Here is a 20,098-nt window from a genome sequence, read left to right as displayed (position 1 = left end):
AACAAGCTATGCCCACAGGTTTTCACCGAGCCTTGGCATTTTCAGACAGTAGCAAGGGCTCATGGGAGCTCAGTCTGGGCAGGAGGAGGGGGAGGTATTACTAGCCAGAGATTTCAGAGGCAGAGGGGAGGAGGGAGGAGGGGGGATTAGGTTTTTTTGCTCAAGATACAGATAAGCCTGCCTCTGTGTAATGTTTACAAACAACATGGCTGCTGTCATTGTATCACAGAAAGAAATAATCATATTCTAATAAAGCTGTTTGCAGCTAGATTTGCTGTGTAAACTATCTAAACTTTAGATAAGATATATAGACAAGTTACTTGTTATAGTTAGTTTTTCATCTCGGATCCGCTTTAAGTGGTTGAAGAATACATGTGGGGACCCCAGAAGAGTGACTGCCAGCGAGAGACACAGAGACTTCAAGGGGCTGGAGGAAGCCCCAGGTAAGTAGATCAACATTTATTATTTATGGCTCATGTATCTTTTAAGAGGGTCAAATATTGGAATCGACTTATACACAAGGTCGACTTATATTTGAAGATATATGGATATTGTCATCTGACTGTTTTTGTCTCTGCACGCTGCTAGGTACCTCCTCCTGATCCCACCCCCTTTCCACTCCCAAAATAACAAAACACGTTTCATTACCAACGTGGGTGTTACCTAGGCAACACAGGAAACGCTAATTGCGCAACACCTCCTCTGCTAGTGGTGTGAGAACCAGTATAATGGCCGTGTGCGACCTGTGCCTGGTGATATAATTGCTAATTAGTGAATATGCCCCTGTGTATGGGGCTTGAACTAACCCTAATCCTGCATACGTATATTTTTGCACGCCCCTGATGAGCCTAATGACGGGCATACAAGACAAGACTGCAGACGGGGACGAGGGGACACCAGCTGGGGTCTGTCGGTCATCGTGATATTGAATGCCGATATTGAACATCGTGATATTGAACCACCATGCAACCAATTGAGCACTCGTAATCAAGCTTTTCCAGCATATCCAATTGATCCTTTTTTACTGATTTTGGCCAAAAAACGATGAAAACATAGATTAGGCGGCACCGATCCTCTGATTTGATAACGTTATAGAATCGGAAGGTGGATTGGCCCACAAAACTGGATGATGCATGGGAAACTTTAGGCCATTGTCAACTTTTGGCCATTACCTCTAAGGGAAGCACAGTTAAAGGTAAAGAGGCGCCCTGGTATGTATAAAATGGATTAAAACCAGTTTCAAATCGAAAAAGGTGAGGTGGCTGACCTCAATAACGAAATTGTTGTATGAACAAAGAATTTAATTTAGCACAGACAACGCGTTTCGCGGGTCTCACCCTGCTTCCTCAGGCCAATCACAGTGCCAATTAGAAGAAAAACCAATAGCAAAGGGAGCCTCTCTAAGGAAACACTGGCTATGCTGACTCCCACTGAGTGGCCCTCCAAATATAGATCGAAGATGAAAGTTACTCAGCCAATGGGCCAGTTCATGCTGCCACGTTCTGATGGCTGTATGGCGAGCTAACTTGCCCAACCACAACCTATATTGCCAAAGCTGTCAATAGATCGGAGCTTTTTAGCTGAGCACCTCCCACCAGGATTACTGTCAGCCATGGGGGTGACGCCAAGTTACTTATTCAGCAACATACATCATTTTGTAATCTAAAGGACAAAGAAAGGAGTTTACCAGTAAACAGACGTTTAAAATTTTAGCTAGCTCAATTTTTTACATCCTCATGATTGATTTCGGTATAGAGAGCTACGCAACTATCACATTCATACTCATCTATTTTAAAACAGGTCACTTTAGCCTAATTAATATTTTGTAACATTTGGTTATGCAACATAAATGTGCTTTAAATTCCAACTTCAGAGAAAATTTTTTAAAATGTTTTAGTTTAGGATAGTTTAGGAAGGGGGAAGAACTGTTTTAGACTTCGCTCACACTGAAAGGGAACCTGAAGTGGGAGGCTGCCATATTTATTTACCTTTAAACAATGCCACTTGCCGGACAGTCCTGCTGATCTCTTTGGCTGCAGTAGTGGCTGAATCACACACTTGAAACACGCATGCAGCTAATCAGCAGTTGGCTGATTGTGTAATGGTTAAGGGCTCTGCCTCTGACACAGGAGACCAGGGTTCGAATCTCGGCTCTGCCTGTTCAGTAAGCCAGCACTAATTCAGTAAGAGACCTTTGGCAAGTCTCCCTTACACTGCTACTGCCTATAGAGCGCGCCCTAGTGGCTGCTGCTCTGCTCTGGCGCTTTGAGTCCGCAAGGAGAAAAGCGCAATATAAATGTTATTTGTCTTGTCTTGTCTAATCCAGTCTGACTTCAGTCAGAGCACCTGATCTGCTGCATGCTTGTTCCGGTCTATAGCTAAACCAATATGGAGCAGATGATCCACAGGACAGCCAGGCCATTTGCATTGCCATTTAATGTGAGGTACACACCATACAATTTTCTGGCAGATTTACCTGCCAGATCGTTTATTTCCAACATGTCCGAAGTGATTTGCGATCAATTTTTTCGATCGTTTTTCTGATAGATTTCTGTTCACTTTTACGGAAATCAATCTAAAAATCGATCAGAAAAACGATCGGAAAATCGAAAAATCAAAATATAGATCGGACAGGTTGGAAATAATCGAGCTGGCAGGTAAATATGCCAGAAAATTGTATGGTGTGTACCTAGCATAAAAGGAAATAAACATGTCATCCTCCGTATTCCTCTAACTTCAGCTGTGCTTTAAGTAAAAAAACAGACCATTTTCCACACCGGAGAGCAGCTGATAGATGGACATATTGACTAATCCTAAATTATGAGGGGGAAGGACGGCACATTAGGACAAACAGGGGTGTTTGTTCAGACAGATAAAAGTGTTTTGGCTTCGGGAGAGTTGCCCCTGCACTAGGCCTGAAAGATAAATCGAATTTAAATTGAAATCACGATCACCAAGATCACAATTTCGGGATCGTCAAAGTGGCGAGTATCGCCATGATGTCATTTCTGCATAGGGGAAGTTTGAAGAAGCGGCTTCATACTCCCCGAACCCTACACCTCCCCCCACCCCACCCCAAGTCCCGACGAGTGCGGCCCGCAGCATCTGCTGTGTTGGACATACTTTCTGCACAAACCCAACACTTTCTGGCATCCATCGACGGCTGCCGGCTCATGTGCACAACATACTTCCCAGTTCCTGTGTGTCACATGACATACAGGAAGTATGCCGTGCATTAGATCCTGCAGGAGAAGAAGTGGATAGATGGGCATTGCTGGACTCTTGCTGGAAGGTATGTTCAGAACTGCTGCAGCTTGGGGGACAGAGGGGCCACAGAGAGAGACCCAAAGCGGCTACAGAGAGACACACAGAGGGACACAAAGAGGGCACAAAAAGACAAAATGAGGACACAGAGAGACACGGGGTGCAAAAAGAGAGACGGGACAGAGATACACAGGGATCAAAGCTTTATTTGAAGAAAATCATGAATCGAAATCGTGATTTCGGACAGAAATCGCTCAATTTAATTTTTTCCTAAAATCGTTCAGGCCTACCCTGCACTATGACTTTGCCGACAGCAAAGATAAAATCTCTGGTTAATTAACCTCCTTAGCGGTAACCCCGAGCTACGGTCGGGGCGGAAAACCGCAGCTCAGAGCGGTAACCCCGACCTGCACTCGGGGTAGCCGCCGGAGGCTGTATGCAGAGCAATGCACGCAGCGGGGGTTTCAACTCACCTCCCGGGGGATCCCGTCGTCGGCCGCCATTCTTCTTCCGCTCCTCCGAGGCTCTGCTCCACCCGGTGAGATTGCCATCGGTCATCATGACGACAGCCGGGAATTTCACAAAAGGGTTACAGTGCCACCAGGAGGACAGAGGGAAAACTGCAGCGCTGGACCCCAGGGAGGTGAGTGATTGCTGGGGCTGCTGCAGACTCTCTGCTGGTATGATTTTTTCACAATTTTAGGGTCTAAAAGCACATGACAAAAATTATACTGCTTTTAGACCCTAAAATCAGAAGGAATGCTAGCCATTCTGCATGGGGGGACACCTCTGGCTACCTAATGCTGGGGGAGGGGAGACTTCTGGCTACCCAATACCCAATTGGATTGAGATCGTCTAACATGCCTGAGCAACCTTTTGACCGATGGGAAGTTTCGGGGCTGAGATGGTGGGTCAGAGTTATTGTTCTGCCTGGGGCCCTGCATTGACTTAATCCAGCTCTGTATGTACCTAAGTTTATCTTATGGTGTCACATGCCACTTCAGGTCCGCTTCAAAGACGTTCAACCTCTGAAAACGTCAGCAGTTTGTGAACTGATTTCATCGCTGCGTTCATTTGCCTTGCGTTTGCAAAACAATAAAAACAAAAGAATACACACTGTAGCACTTCCCTTGTTGATAAACGTGATTTAAAATGCCAGTAATGTTATTTTTATGCAAATGTAAAATTATAATTGGCTTATGATTTCCGCCACTCGGCCGTCGCAGGCGATTACGCGGGCTGGAGACACGCAGGCGTCTGGCATGGGCCTCATTCGGACACGGTACCGGCAATAAGTTGTTTGGAATCTTGCTGATGTCTGACAAATAACGCTCCCCCTATTACCAATCTGAATCCGAGTTCACCCACTGTAAACACATCTTATTTATATGCAAATCGTTCCAGGCAGGGAAATTTGTACACGTCTTCCGTAGTCAACCATATTTTCTGTGCAAACATACAATAAAAGGCATGCCTTCATATCATCATAAAATTATTAAGTCTATTGACCAAAAGGATAAAAAATTATATATAAACAACATTTTCTAGTTTTAGTTGCCTCATTGCTTCCCAGAGGCACAGCCCCTCCTTCCATATTTCATAAGATTTAAATGCTGATGACTTTGTCTGTTCAATAAGCGCGGTCTGAATCGTATGAGTAGCAATTCGCTTGCGGCAATGAAAAACGCGCCAGGCATTAGGGAAGGTCATATAGAGCCAGAATGGTAATATTAGGGACCATTCACACTTGTCAAAGCGATTTACCGCATGCGATTATTGGGGTCTTTTTTTGTTGTTGTTGGAACCTTCCTTCACCTTTTTGCCATTTTTGTATACGTTCGTGCGCACATTTTTCCATTGTTTTTTTCTGAATACCAATGAAGTTAATTTACATTCAAATGTTTACATTAAAATGTATCCAATTAACTTTAAAAAATCGTTCCTAATTTCTGAGCAAAAATGTATTCGGAGGAGATTTTCCTGCATTGCCATCGGTTTGCAATGAAGCGTAAATTGCCTGTCGCACACACACACACACGCACAAAAACAAAAAAATACAGACCTGTTAATCGCATTTAAAACACAGAAAAAAAAATAAGCAAAATTCAAGTAAACACATAAGAATTCTGATGCCATTTTAATACACTATATGTGCAGTGATCAAGATTTCAGAAAAACGCAGGTTGCTCGCGTTTTGAAATAAGTGTTGGGCCTGGAATCCACTACAAAACGCTATGATAATCGCAATCACTAGTGTTTTGTATGAGCGGTTTGTAAGCGATTTCATGAGCGATTTTGGTAGCGTTTTTAAAAAGGGTCCGCTTTTTGCTAGCGATTGTGTAGCGATTAGCAGTTTTAATTCTGTTTGGTCCTTTCAATTAATTTTAACTTTTTTGCAGTATGCAGTAATGCAAAATCGCTGTGTGTAGGTTTTGACGAGCGATTATGCCAGAGTTTATCAGATATTAAACATCAGAATATTTTGGCATCCCTCTTCTGTTCGGCCACAAGATGCCTGATTGCGAGACACAGGAAGGGATCCTTTCTTTCTCACAGAGCGCTGCTACACAGAATACGGTGGATTTACCACATATAAGGTACACATTGAAATCTAATTTACCTCATTTGAGGACCATCAGGTCACTCCTGCCACCGCTGGACCTCCTCCACACATCTAGAATGAGGTCCAGGGCCAAAAGGATAATGCTTGATCCCTCCCACCCAGCAGTCGTTTTGCCACACACTCCTCCCCTCACGCCATCACTACAAGACCATCCCTCCTGAAACCTCCAGCCACAGGAACACCTTCTTCCCCCAAGCAGACCTCGTCCTGAAATCAAGCCCTCTCCCCAACGAAACCTCCCAGACTTTCCCTCCAGCATCTCTGGAGTGCTAGTGGACGACACTGATTTTGCACTGTATTGTGTTGTATAGTGTTAGACTGCCTAATTCCCATTGTGACCACATATTTCTTGTTATTCTTTCTAATTGTTACAATATATTGCTTAAAGGACTTACAAGGCGAATATCAGAAAAAATGTTAGTTACCTTATTGTAATATCACACCTCAGGGCAGACGATCAGTGCCTCCCCTGTCAGTTTCAGGCGTTCTGTTACCTAAATCCAGGATTCATTACAGGCCCCGACCCTCTGCAGGGTCGCCTGAACTGATGAGATAAGAATTGCCGCTTTAAACAGCAATGTGAGAGTTACTCGTGGCCGCCACATAGCAGGGTTGCCTACTATAGCAGCGGCTCACAGCGGGGGAGGGAGCCGCTATGTGGCGGCCACGAGTAACTCTCACATTGCTGTTTAAAGCGGCAATTCTTATCTCATCAGTTCAGGCGACCCTGCAGAGGGTCGGGGCCTGTAATGAATCCTGGATTTAGGTAGCAGAACGCCTGAAACTGACAGGGGAGGCACTGATCGTCTGCCCTGAGGTGTGATATTTTAATAAGGTAACTAACATTTTTTCTGATATTCGCCTCGTAAGTCCTTTAAAAAAAACACTTTGATTACAAATTATAGTAAAAAAAGAAAAGAGCATTACCGCAGTGGTGGAGTTTGAGGTTAGGTGTTTGGAAGTGAGTATTTATTTCAGAGGAAGGCTAAGACCTTGCATGGGCATTCATTTGAAGAGGTTGCCTGGAAAAAGGGTGCCAGGTGTAGCCGAGAAACATAATTTCGGTTATAAAACGATGTAGTATACGGCTGAGAAAAGTGCTTTCGGTTATAAAAAGGCACCGGATATAGCCAAGAAAAAATAATTTCTGTTATAAAAGGCCGCGCCGGATATAGCCGAGATAAGTGATTTCGGTTATAAAAGAGTGCCAGATTTAGCCAAGAAAAGTGATTATTATGACCTAACTTCTCCCTACTCTCACTCACAACCCTCCCCTGGTGGTGCCCAATCCTAAGACTCCCTTGGTGGTGTCTAAATCCAAGACTCCGACTGGTGGCACCCAACCCTTGGACCCCTCCTCCACCTGGTAGTGCCTAACCCTAAGACCCCCCCGGTGGTGCCCAACCCTAGGACCCCCCACCTGGTGGTGTCTAACCCTAAGACCCCCTGTTGGTGTCTAACCCTAAGAACCCCCCCCCGGTGGTTCCCAACCCTAGGAACCTCTCCCGGGGTGTTGTCTAACCGTAACCCCCCCATTGTGATGCCTAATCTTCACAGCATTTAAACTAATATAACCGAAGCAACTAATATAACTGAATTTATGATAGTTGTAGCCGCATTCCAAGTCAAACCTACTATATTCTGAAAATATAACCAATCTTTAGATGTCCTTGTTGTAGCCGCATTTTATCACCGTTAAAAAATTACAGGTGTCTTTTTCTACTGCTTATAGCTGCAAATTGTGGCAAATAACATTGAAGTCTATGGCAGTGCCCTTTTAGCACAGACGCCTCAGGTGCCCTTTTCAACTGATACCCTTGCATGGAGGCATGAAACAGTTACTAAGCACCTGAGTGCAGTAGACTGCTACCCACCTAACCCCAGTCTTAACACTGCAGCACTGAGGTAGATACTGCCATTGGGTTATTACCTTGCCTTCAGTAGGACAAAACAGATTTGTGAACGTAAAGGCTACCCGAGGTGACATGTGACATGATGAGATAGACATGTGTATGTACAGTGCCTAGCACACAAATAACTATGCTGCGTTCCTTTTTTTCTTTCTCTGTCTGAAAGAGTTAAATATCAGGTATGTAAGTGGCTGACTCAGTCCTGACTCAGACAGGAAGTGACTACAGTGTGACCCTCACTGATAAGAAATTCCAACTATAAAACACTTTCCTAGCCGAAAATGGCTTCTGAGAGAAAGAATGAGACAAAAAGGGGAATTTCTTATCAGTGAGGGTCACACTGTAGTCACTTCCTGTCTGAGTCAGGACTGAGTCAGCCACTTACATACCTGATATTTAACTCTTTCAGACAGAGAAAGAAAAAAAGGAACACAGCATAGTAATTTGTGTGCTAGGCACTGTACATACACGTCTTTCTCATCATGTCACGTCAGTTCAGGTATCCTTTAACCTTCAAATCCACCTCATGACCACATGCATTTGTATTGCTTACCTCGAAGAAACGGAACGGCCTCTAAAAGCTTCAGCATTCTCTCTCTTGGCAATGATGTGGGACACATCTGCACAGACTTTGTTAAGAAGAACATTTTGTGACTTTCCCATTTGTCCTCCTCCACCAATTCACTCAGGATTTATAACCGGCACTCAGTCGGCCTCCAGATCGAAGGATTATATTATTGCTACCAACTATTCATCCCGCATGAGTAATGTGTGAATAAAAATAGTAGCGAGGCATAAATAAAGAAAGAACATGGCTTTTTTTTTATGACCAAATATCATTTTCAAAAATGAAATCAATTCTGCTCCGTGGTGTTAGCCTTTTCAGCGACTTGCCACCCGCCATTCCTCGCTTATAGACGGAGACTGATGCAATGGGGGTTTTTATCTGTCAAATGTAGGCCATAATGCCGAGAACCACTCAGCAACGGCTGACAAAATGCTTTCTTTGTACTCAAACAATCCCCACCACAAAGACAAATACTGAATAACATACAGCATGTTCTATAACCTGAAAAACACAGCCCTTTCGGAGAAATAAAAAGTCTAAACCTATGTTTAACGTCACCCCACTGATTCGTCTCGGTGATGCCCCGGTAGTGGATCGAGGGGGCCACACGTCGCTCTCAGCTGGTATTATAACAGTGTAACTCCATATTGATACAATAAACGTCATTGATACACAAGCCTTTGTGTAATAGCTCTAAAAATACAGCTTAAAGGACCACAATTGCAAAAATCGTAATATTTAAATGACATGTAAACACATACAAAGAAGAAGTCTGTTTCTTATAGAGTAAAATGAGCCATAAATTACACTTCTCCTATGTTGCTGTCACTTACGGTAGGTGGTAGACATCTGAAAGAACGGACAGGTTTTGGACTAGCCCATCTCTTCATGGGGGGGTTTTCAGGGTTTTCTTTATTTTCAAAAGCACTTAGTGAATGGCAGTTGCACCATCCAAGTGCCAAAAAAATGTGCAGCAAGCGGGAAACTGGCCAGAATCTTTGTATAAAGACATTCCTTTTCAGGGAATGTCTTTATAAAGAAAAAAGGTCATGCTGAGGGTCCCCCATAAGGAGATGGGCTAGTCCAAAACCTGTCAGTTATGTCAGATTTCTACTACCTATTGTAAGTGACAGCAACATAGGAGAAAAGTAATTTATGGCTCATTTTACAATAGAAGAAACATACTTCTTATTTGTCTGTGTTTACATGTATGTTAAGTTTTACATATATTTTTTTTTCGCAATAATGATTCTTTAATAAGTATTGTGCTTTAATTCTACTTTGGTTCTCCAGTTTTAAGTCAGTGTACCTCAATTTAGGAAGTCTTTTTTTTTCTAAATTAAGGGTATTTGTATATTTTTCTTACATACTTTATATTTTACTTTGTCTTGGTGATTCTACTCCTATTCTTTAGTTATTCACACTCTCCTGGCAGGGAGTATAGAAATTATAGCATTTATCAATCAAACTCCAACATTCTAGAGTCACCCAAGGTTTCATTCCCCGGGAATCTATGTCTTAGAACAGGCGGAACTGTAGAGAAAATAAACACATTGTTTAACTTACCTGGGGCTTCCCCAAGCCCCCAGCACCTGTCCTGTCCCGCGTCGGTCCTGCCCGAGCCTCCGTTCTCCCGCTGCCGCTCTGTCCCGTACCTCGACTTGTAAGTCGATGCCAGCACAGCCCTGCCAAGAGTATCCTTTCTTCGCGTTCCCCTCTGCAATAGCGGAGAACGCAAAGGAAGGATACGCGTGGCCAGAGCCAAGCAGGCGCAGTGGCCCGGCGGCGAAACCGAAAGTAGCTGGCGGTGGGGGAACGGAGACTCGTGGAGACTCGGCGCGGGATAGGACGGCTGCTGGGGGCTTGGGGAGGCCCCAGGTAAGTGAAACAATGTGTTTATCTTATATCTACAGTTATGCTGTAAAGAAAGAAACTCTGAATGGTTTTGAAACATTGCCATAGAACTTCAAAGGTGTCAACAAACAATAAGATTTAAAGGATACCTGAGGTGACATGTGACATGATGAGATAGACATGGGTATGTACAGTGCCTAGCACACAAATAACTAGGCTGTGTTCCTTTTTTTCCTTTCTCTGCCTGAAAGAGTTAAATATCAGGTATGTAAGTGGCTGACTCAGTCCTGACTCAGGCAGGAAGTGACTACAGTGTGACCCTCACTGATAAGAACCTCCAACTATAAAACACTCTCCTAGCAGAAAATGGCTTCTGAGAGCAGGAGAGAGATAAAAAGGGCCACTAGTTCATAGACTTTAGCCCTGGCATACTTCAATGAATGTGTCATTGAGCAAAAACAATAAAACAGTTAAAACTTAAAAATAAAATAAATCTGTGGAATATCTTAAAAAGTATTTTTAGGAGAAGGAAGATAGATACAATCGTTTATTTCAATCGTTTATTTTCGCCTTGGGTGTCCTTTAAAGAGAAACTCCGACCAAAAATTTAACTTTATCTTAATCAGTAGCTGATACCCCCTTTTACATGAGAAATCTATTCCTTTTCACAAACAGACCATCAGGGGGCGCTGTATGGCTGATATTGTGGTGAATCCCCTCCCACAAGAAAAGTTCAAACTTTTGACAGTTTCCTGTCTGTGAACCTTGTTGCATTGTGGAAAATAGCTGTTTCCAACTGCCAAAAACCATGCAACAGCTACATCACCTGCCAACAGCAAAATGTTCACTGGAGTTCCTCTTAAAGTGGACCCAAACTAAAAATACAAGATTTCAGAAATAAAATCTATTTTCTAAATTATAATAATAAATAGCAGCCTTTTTTCAGCTGCATGATGACAAATATAAAATATTTTACATTTATTGAAGAAACCCCTCCCTTCCTTTCATATTGCCGGCAAATAATCCGGCAAACTGGTGGAGTAGATGGTGTCTGGCAATGGAGGAATTGCTAATGGCTGCCACCTGTGTAACCCTAGTGATGGAAAGAGAAGGGTGAAAAGCATGCACTGAAATGCTCATAGGCTTGAAGGAGTGTTTATTTATCTTTGTATGTGTCAGAGTGGTGCAACTAAATATTTTGAATTAAAAAAATGTTTGGTTTGGGTCCGCTTTAAGGCATGTCAACTCTTCACAAACCTTTTTCTGGTCCTAACGGTGGCCTCATCCATCTAGAAATCTTGGCACTGCCCTTATTGATTGGTTCATACTATAGGGTGGGCCAGCCATGATGTATTGATCTTCTACAGGCAGGAAGAGGGAATATCTGGGCAATGAGATTTCATACAAAGTAAAGGGAATATAACTAATTACGACCGGGGAAGACCAGGCAAATTCCTATACTTTCTTTTTGTGAAGTCCCATGGGTGGATGGGTAGGGTTCCGCTTCTTGTTTAAAGCCAATGTCCTGCTACTTACCATAGGTGGGCAGCTAGACATTTTGCACCGCCACAGTGAAAGAATAGCAGAAAATGCTTACATAATTCCAAAGCAGCTTGGGAAACTCTTTAACTGCCTTCCAGGAGAATTGTGTATTTGCGGTGTTTTTATCTCACATCAGGTGGGCTTTAAGAGCCCCGATGCATGCTCCTGATGAGGTATAGTGTACAAGATACAGAGGCGCCAAAAGAATAAAAGGTAATTAAATGAACTTAAAAAACCAACTGGTTAAACAGAGGAGGCAGCAGTGGTCCTACCCCCTCCAAACAGCCACAGGCAAGGACTGCGATTCAGACAGTCAACAATTTATTCGGAACTCCAAAAAACAATGCAACGCGTTTCACGGGCCATACATCCCGCTTCCTCAGGCAAAATACAGTAGGAGTCACAGCATCTGTATTATATCAGCGAGCTCGGCACCTCTGTCACTGATTCAGTCCTTGCCTGTGTCTGTTTGGAGGGGGTAAGACCACTGCTGCCTCCTCTGTTTAACCAGTTGGTTTTTTAAGTTCATTTAATTACCTTTTGTTCTTTTGGTGCCTCTGTATCTTGTACACTATATTGAGTCCACCCTGGGTGGAGGGTTGTTACCCTATTTTCCTGTCTACAGAGAGTGACTTTTTATTCCTGAGTGGGGTCAGGATTGTTCTCCCCACCTGCCTATACAGTGGTTGCCTATTGGTAACCCTGGTTTGCAAGTATCATTTTAACTTCTCATTTATTTGTTGTCCCCAAGACGCATTACACTATTGGGGCTCTTGGTGTCCCTCTGCTTTATCCTGATGAGGTATGGGGCCCAGGATGCATGCCTGCAGGCAGAGTTACCATAGATCCGCTCTGTCATCAGTCTCCCAGCGGTGATCGTCACTGGGAGGCTGTTAGACGGCGAATTTACACTGTACAGTGCTGCGATCTATGGCACTGCTGTACTGGGGACAGCTGTGTCACTTGGCTGTCCCCTTGGGAGGCACAAGAGTGATCGGCTGTCATAGGCTGATATCTAAGACAGCCGATCGCTGTGATTGGCTGGCGCGGGGAGGGATGGAGAGCAGAAAAAAATAAATAAAAAAATAGGTAATTGTATTAAAATAAATAAATAAATAAATAAAACAAACAAACAACCCAGCAGCAATAAAAGCCCACCAACAGAAATCTCTGTTGGTGGGCATTAATTTGTGTGCTGCGTGGTATGGCTCTGCAGCGAGCCATTACAGCTGCAGAGCCCTAAATTGTAAAAAATAGCCTGGTCACTAGGGGGCGTGTAAGCCTATAGTCCTGCAGTGGTTAACAAAAAACAACTTCTCCCAATCACTAATGCACTGCACAGTTTCTGCAGTAGGGCAGCAGCACCCAGATAAGTTAAAAAGAAAAAAAAATGGATGACATATCGGGATTTATTTTAGAAAGAAAAAAGTTGTTTATATAAGTTTTTGGGGCACTAACTATTGTTTGTCAATTATTTTTTTTTAGAAGTTACAATTCCATTTAGGGGCCAGAGCACCAAGTCCTAGAGAAAGAGTTTTTGCTGTCTGTAAAAAAAAAAAAAAAAAAAGCAGCTGCTGTGAACATGAATTCAGAGTGCAAATGCCGACGTCTGGACCAAAAAAAAAACCAAAACGTACAGGGAGAGTGTTTGAGGATAAACTGTAGTCAGAAAAAAAACATATATGAGTTAAAGCTTAAAGCATACCTGTACTGAAAATGATAAGTCGAAACAAACATACACAGGTCATACTTACTTCCCGTGTAGTCTACTCATCAATCTCTTGCTCCTCTCCTGGGTCCCATTTGTTCACTGTGATCAATGGGGTTCTCCGTCCTCCATGTTAAAAATGGCCATTACCCCCTAACAGCTTCCTGGCCAGCAGACCGTTAAACTGTAATATTACCCACATGAGCCATAGGGAAACATGGGCATTACCTTGCTCATTAGTCGTCCTTTCAGTTATAACTGACAGCAACTGATATATTTCAGTTCCGACAACATCTTGTCAGAACTGGAAGGAATCACTGCTAGCAGAAAATGGTGAGCTTGGTGAGAGGAACTGACGGCGAGGTGAGTGTAATATTCATTTGCAGGTACATCAGGTATTTATTTTAAATAATTTCACTTGGTTCAGGTTTCCTTTCAAGTGTAACTGTCGGGCATAAAATCAATTATTTATTTTTATCTTGTAAACAGGTATGGCAATAAGGATGCTAACCTGGCAATCCAAAAGTTAAAATCACTATTACTTTTCTTGTTGATAAATGATCATTCCCCAGTTTACCTGACTCTTATTTGGTACACACAAAATTTGGTACACAAAAAGGAAGTTGCAGGGCATGCTGGGTTGTCCTTTTTTGCTTCTCTACTTGCCTTCAGACTTAACTAATGCAGCCTGATTGGCTGAAGCCTCTTTCCCTCCTGTTTTCCCCTCTCACACCTCTGTTTCTCTCTGATTGGCCAATATTTCTCACGCTGAGACAATGCACTTTCTATAGTGAAGGGCGGGCATTGGGCAATGCATACACAATCAGTCAGAGGAGAGTAAGGGAGGAAATGACATCAGGATTGGCTTCAACATAACCATAATTAAAATGGGAAATGCTAAGAAGGATTTTCTCTTTTTTTACTGTAGAAAAATCACTAAAATCAAAACGTGGACAGTGCAATACATCTGTTATGTAAGTCGAGCAAGTATATATCTTCTTATATATGTAGTTTTTTTTCTGAGATAGCATGGCTGACAGATCCTCTTTAAGGGCTTTAGTGGACATTTGTTTAACATTAATGTAGAAATTATTATTATTGCAAAAACTGTAAAGTTTTACTAAAAATAAGGCTGAATGTCTATGTGTGTGTGCAATGTGTGCGTGTTTACAGTGGATGTGCGAGAGATTGACATTGTATTATATTCTACAGATGGGATAATTTAAAAGCCATAATTGCAGTGGAATAACAATTTCATCTTCTTTGGTGATTCGGGTTAAATGAATCAAAAAAGAGGAAATGCAAATAGACATCTTCCATTTCCTCTCTTAATCTCCTGCAGCTTCTCTGTCTCAATCATTCCTCATGCCAGGCATAGCATTCCGTGCAGCTGCAAATTGTGCTGCCCAGTGTTCACTTCAATATTCCAACTGTCTACGCATGTAGCCTGGCCATAATATAGGCAAATCTGCCTGAGCCAGAGGATAATACATCCTATAAGGGATCAGAGTAAAGTGTGATTGGCTAGACATAGGAAACACAACTTCACACTGCAATGCAGACACAAAAATGCCTACTCAAATATTAAAATGAAAAATTGTACTATTAACACTTTAAAGTGAATGGGAACCACATTTAAAAAAATGAGATAGATACTTACCCAAGGAGAGGGAAGCCTCTGGGTCCTATAGAGCCTTCCAGCTCCTCTCCTGGTCCCCTCGTCCCAGTGCTGGCTCGCCCGGTAGCAGTATTTGACTAAATTAGTCAGAAGGAGGCTTCAGAAGTCTTCAGGGAGCCCGAGTGCTCCTGAAGAAGGGCGGCCCTGTACTGCGCCTGCGCAAGCACGCTCTCTTGCACGCTCACGCCTGTGCAGTATGGAGCCGCACGTCTTCGGGAGGACACGGCTCCCGAAGACTTCCAAAATACCCTTTCAGTGGAGGATTGAAACAGGCGGGAGCAAGCACAGGATAGAGAGCACCGAGAGAGGAGACGGAAGGCTCTATACAACCCAGAGCCTTCCCTCTCCTTAGGTAAGTATTTGCTTCATTTTTTTTTAAATGCGGTTCCCATTCACTTTAAAGAGGAACTGTAACCAGGCCTGGATTTACATCACAGGAGCCTATAGGCACAGATGTCCTGGCACCCTGGACTTCACCCTCCATGAACCAACAAACCCCCGCTGAAGCTCACCACAAGTGTGCTGGCTGGCCCAGATGTCACGTCTATCTTACTTCCCTTACCCATCATAGGTAGATACAGGTGCCCCTTAGCATTAGGTAGCCAGAGGTACCCTCAGCTAAAGGTGCCCCCTACTGAAGGGAGATCTTATCAGTGGAATGCTGAGAGCTGGGTGAGTAACCTCATTTATGGTCAACTCGATACTCTGCATAAGGAAGGAGGGAGGCACAAGGGGAGGAGAGTGAGCCACCTTTCCAGCATCAGGCGCCTGTAGGCACGTGCCCGCAGTGCCTTATGGTAAATCCGGCCCTGACTGTAACCCAGGATTGAAGTTCCTTCATCCAAAGCGGCAGCCAATACCTCCTTTCCCATGAAAAATCTTTACCTTTTGTCAAAAGGATCATAGGAAGGAGGGAAGGGAGGCTGTATGGCTGATATTGTGGTGAAAGACCTCCCACAGTGTGATGTCAGGACCATGGTTCTGATACTTTCCTGTCTTTGAACCTTGTGGCATTGTGGGAAATAACAGATGTTTCCAACTGCCAAGCAACCAGTTTCTTCCTCTGTGCAAATGTACAGTATGCTGTATCTATAGAAAAAAAACTTTTAGCCTATCGCATTGTTAGGGGGTGTGGTTATAGATAGTGGCAGATGGTGCTGTCCAGTTGTTTTCTTGTTTGCCAGCAGTAAAAATGATGACTTGTAGGGTCATTCTGGATCACACAACATGAACAAATTAGATGATGAGTATCAGTCATTTTTAAGCTCTCCTCTATTTTTTACCTTCTCATTTTGCAATGCTTTGATTTATTTTTAATCCCCCTTTTCGCTATCGTTCCTCTGTAAAGAGAAACTCCAACCAAGAATTGAACTTTATCCCAATCAGTAGCTGATACCCCCTTTTACATGAGAAATCTATTGCTTTTCACAAACAGACCATCAGGGGGCGCTGTGTGACTGATATTGTGGTGAAACCTCTCCCACAAGAAGCTCTGAGGGCTGCGGTACTTTTGACAGTTTTCCACAATGTAACAAGATTCACAGACAGGAAATAGCTGCTTACAGCTGTCTCTAACAGCCAAAACAGCTAGCAGCAGCTACATAACCTGCCCACAGTAAAAATGTCACCATGTAATAAATGTCAGAATGTAAATCGGGGTGAGGAAAGATTTTACAATGAGCAAACACTGACTAAATCATTTATACATAATTATTGTAAAAATGAAGCACTTTTTTTATTACGCTATTTTGACTGGAGTTCCTCTTTAAAGTGGAACCATAACAACATTTCCAGGGGCAGATCATGAAAGCAGGACCAACTACTGAGGATCGAATACATGGCTGGTTAGTATGATTTATCTAGCACACAACAGTTACGATACACAACAGCTACAGCTCAAGCATGCCGTGGTGAGCCAGTTTCCTCAGAATCCCCCCTTAAGATATTTAACTCCCCAAATATTGAATTGATAAAGGATGGTCCCAGTAAACATCTCATAGGAAATGCCAACAAGCTGCTAGTTGAGCTCGGGGCTCTGGAATTGACCATCCCCTCAGGAATGAAATAGGAGACAATTGGTGTTGACATCTCAGATGAAGACTTTCCCAGTCATGCCCTATTGGCTGTTCAAAAATCATCCCTCTGTATACGTGAGCGTGTTACACAATTACATATTCTACTTCAATCCTATCTAACCCCAAAATCAATATAATGCCACGTCTACAGATACATGCCCTAAGTGTCAGGCCTCCTCCCCTACATTCATCCACCTATTTTGGCATTGCTTGATATTGGGGTGATAAAATGGGATGCCCCCTGCTCCCAGGGAACCTTTACTATGCCTGTTGAGTGTAATACAAGATGAAGGCTTAAATGCTCCTTTAAAAAGATGTATCACTGACTCGCTCTTCACGACAAGATGGGAGGTGGTATGCAGATGGCTTGCGGCCACGCCCAAGCAGGTCACTTTGGTGCTCTTTCCCTGCGCTGCGCCTGACCTGGGCGCCACCAGAGACGTAAAAGGCAGAATTTTACGTCTTCCATTTTGAAAATGGCCATTACCCCATAACAGCTTCCTTGTCAGCACAAACTGTAATATCACCACCCTGAGCCATAAGGAAACATGGCTATCTTGTCAGAACTAGAAGGGATCGTTGTAAGAAGAAAATGGTGAGCTTCTGAGAGGAACTGACAGCGAGGTCAGTATGTAATATTCATTTGCAGCTACATCATGTGCTTGTTTTAAATAATTTTACTCGGTTCAGGTTCACCTTAAAGCACAACTGAATTGGGACAATTGGATTTTTACTTAGCTGGGTTTTTTTCCAATCCCCCCATAGTCTGTCAGGTCCCTCGGTGTCCTCTGGGTCTCCTCCTATGTGCTTGGAAATATCAGCGACTGGAGCTCTAGTTGCAGCTACTGCGCACGCGCAATCCTGTCTTTACACCACCTAAATCGCACTCCAGTCACCTAGAGCAGGGGTCAGGAACCTTTTTGGCTGAGAGAGCCATAAACGCCACATATTTTAATATGTAATTCCGTGAGAGCCATACAATAGGTTTCAAACTGGGACAGTGTGCATGCGCAGCAGAGGGCTCACGTCCCTGTTGCCATGGAGATGTGTATACAGTTGATCCTCTGGGCAGCAGAAGTGTCAGACACGTCTTCAGCTTCTCTTGGGTTGAGCCAGACAGGAGAAATACTGACTAACAGCTTGTACAATTAGCTAGCTGACTTGGGGTTTGATTCACTTTGTAGGATGAAATCCCAGCACTTTGGCCCAATAGGCTGCTTGTCAAGTGACAGACAGCCTATTGGGCCAATCAAAGTGTGGGGATCTCATCCTACAAAGTCACTGTACCTGACAGGGTCCAGGGTGGGACAATTGGAGCGGGCGTTAGTTTTGGGAGAACCCAAGTAAGTTAGTAGTGCATGCTACAGCATGCCTACTTTGAAAATTTTACTTGTGCTGTCACACTAAGCTAAGCTGCTTGAGCCGTGTAGCTTAGTGAATCAACCTTTAACTGTGAGCCAGATGTAGCCATCAAAAGTGCCACATATGGCTCCTGGGCCATAGGTTCCCTACCCCTGACTTGCGCAGTGCAATTTTGAGAACCATGAGAGTGAAACTGAGGAGGCAGACAGGCGGATTACGCATGAATGAGAGAATTACAGCCAGTAAAGGCTCATACACACGGGGTACGGCCGTCGCCGCAACCACGTGGCACGCGCGTGTTGCGGCGACGGTTCGCCCGTGTGTATGACGCGCGCGCCCCGAACCGTCGCCCGTCGGAGCTGTCGCCAGGCGATTGACATGTTCAATCGCCGGCTACAGACGTCGCCGCAACCTCGCCGGAACTGTCGCTAGTCCCGCATGTGTATGCGGGCTAGCGACAGCTACCCACACACGGCACACGGAGCTTCCGGCGGGGGGGAGGAACCTCGGCGACAGCTTCCGCCACATCGCTAATCCCTCTGCTGCCGTGTGGATGCAGAGGGACTTGGCGACGAGCTGTCGCCGAACTGTTGACGAACTGTCGCGCACACACTCCCGTGTGCAGCGACAGCTACAATTGTCCCCCCGTGAGTACTTAGCTTAACTCTAGTAGCCCATGCCACAGGAAGTAGCTGGTAATGTGTAAATCTTCACAGATTTAGGGAGGGAAATAAACTGAGCCAATAAAAGCTTCTAGCTGCTGACAGCACCCACCAGCTAACTCATTAGCAGTTTCTAGCTTTGAATGACTCAATCTCCTTTACTACCCAGACCAGTGAAAACTTGTAAGCCAGAAGAATTGTAAAGACTGTTTCAGATGGACGGCTGCCAGTAGCTCATTTAGCTAATGCTAACTCTTTTCGGTAGCAGAAAAGCGTTTGGTATCTGTTCCCGGCGTTTCAACGCATTTTGAGCTCCTGGCAGGGCACAGAACCTCGAAGGCAGCCAATTCTAGATGCTACACACAGCGTCTTAAAAAACTCAATTGATTTCTCACCTCTACTCCATATCGGGTATTTTGTAAAATAAATTAATCCGACATCAGCCAATCAAAAAACTCATACATACTGTAGATAAAAACAGGCTCCTCCACTAAGTGGCTAGAGAGAACCACAGAAACGCATGAGCCTAGAGTGAGGCTCTCAGTCTACCAAAAACTGGCACTGCCCACACAACACACGGCACTTTGAACAAGGATACTTTTAACGGCCTTCTCATTGCCGTCGGTTAGCAGGACCTCTCTGGCTTCTGCACAGACCGCGACCTGGAAGGCAAGAAGAGAAGATGGGGGTTGAACGAAGAAACGCTATCCGGCTGCGTGGAAAAAGAGGAGGCAAGAGTGACAAGCCTTCAGTATCATGCTTCTTCACCTATTTCTCCGTAACAATCTTCAATCTTTTTCATTTTATGTCTGCATTATTTTAATCATTCAATCAAATCAGTCAATACTTTTA

General features: G+C 43.9%; 1 protein-coding gene across 2 annotated transcripts in view; it reads right to left on the bottom strand.

Annotated features, from left to right (window-relative positions):
* Nucleotides 1–20,098, bottom strand: part of CAMKMT (calmodulin-lysine N-methyltransferase) — a 594,578-nt gene that overhangs the window by 183,169 nt on the left and 391,311 nt on the right. For both annotated transcript variants that reach the window (XM_068233025.1, XM_068233024.1), the window contains exons 6-7: nt 19,845–19,908; nt 8,351–8,417 (exon numbers count right to left, since the gene is read on the bottom strand). In XM_068233025.1, coding sequence (XP_068089126.1) covers nt 8,351–8,417; nt 19,845–19,908 — 131 coding nt within the window. The remainder of the gene's footprint in view (nt 1–8,350; nt 8,418–19,844; nt 19,909–20,098) is intronic.

The sequence above is a fragment of the Hyperolius riggenbachi genome, chromosome 4 (assembly GCF_040937935.1).
Source record: "Hyperolius riggenbachi isolate aHypRig1 chromosome 4, aHypRig1.pri, whole genome shotgun sequence".
NCBI classification, from domain to species: Eukaryota; Metazoa; Chordata; class Amphibia; order Anura; family Hyperoliidae; genus Hyperolius; species Hyperolius riggenbachi.
This window is presented reverse-complemented; position numbering and strand designations above follow the sequence as displayed.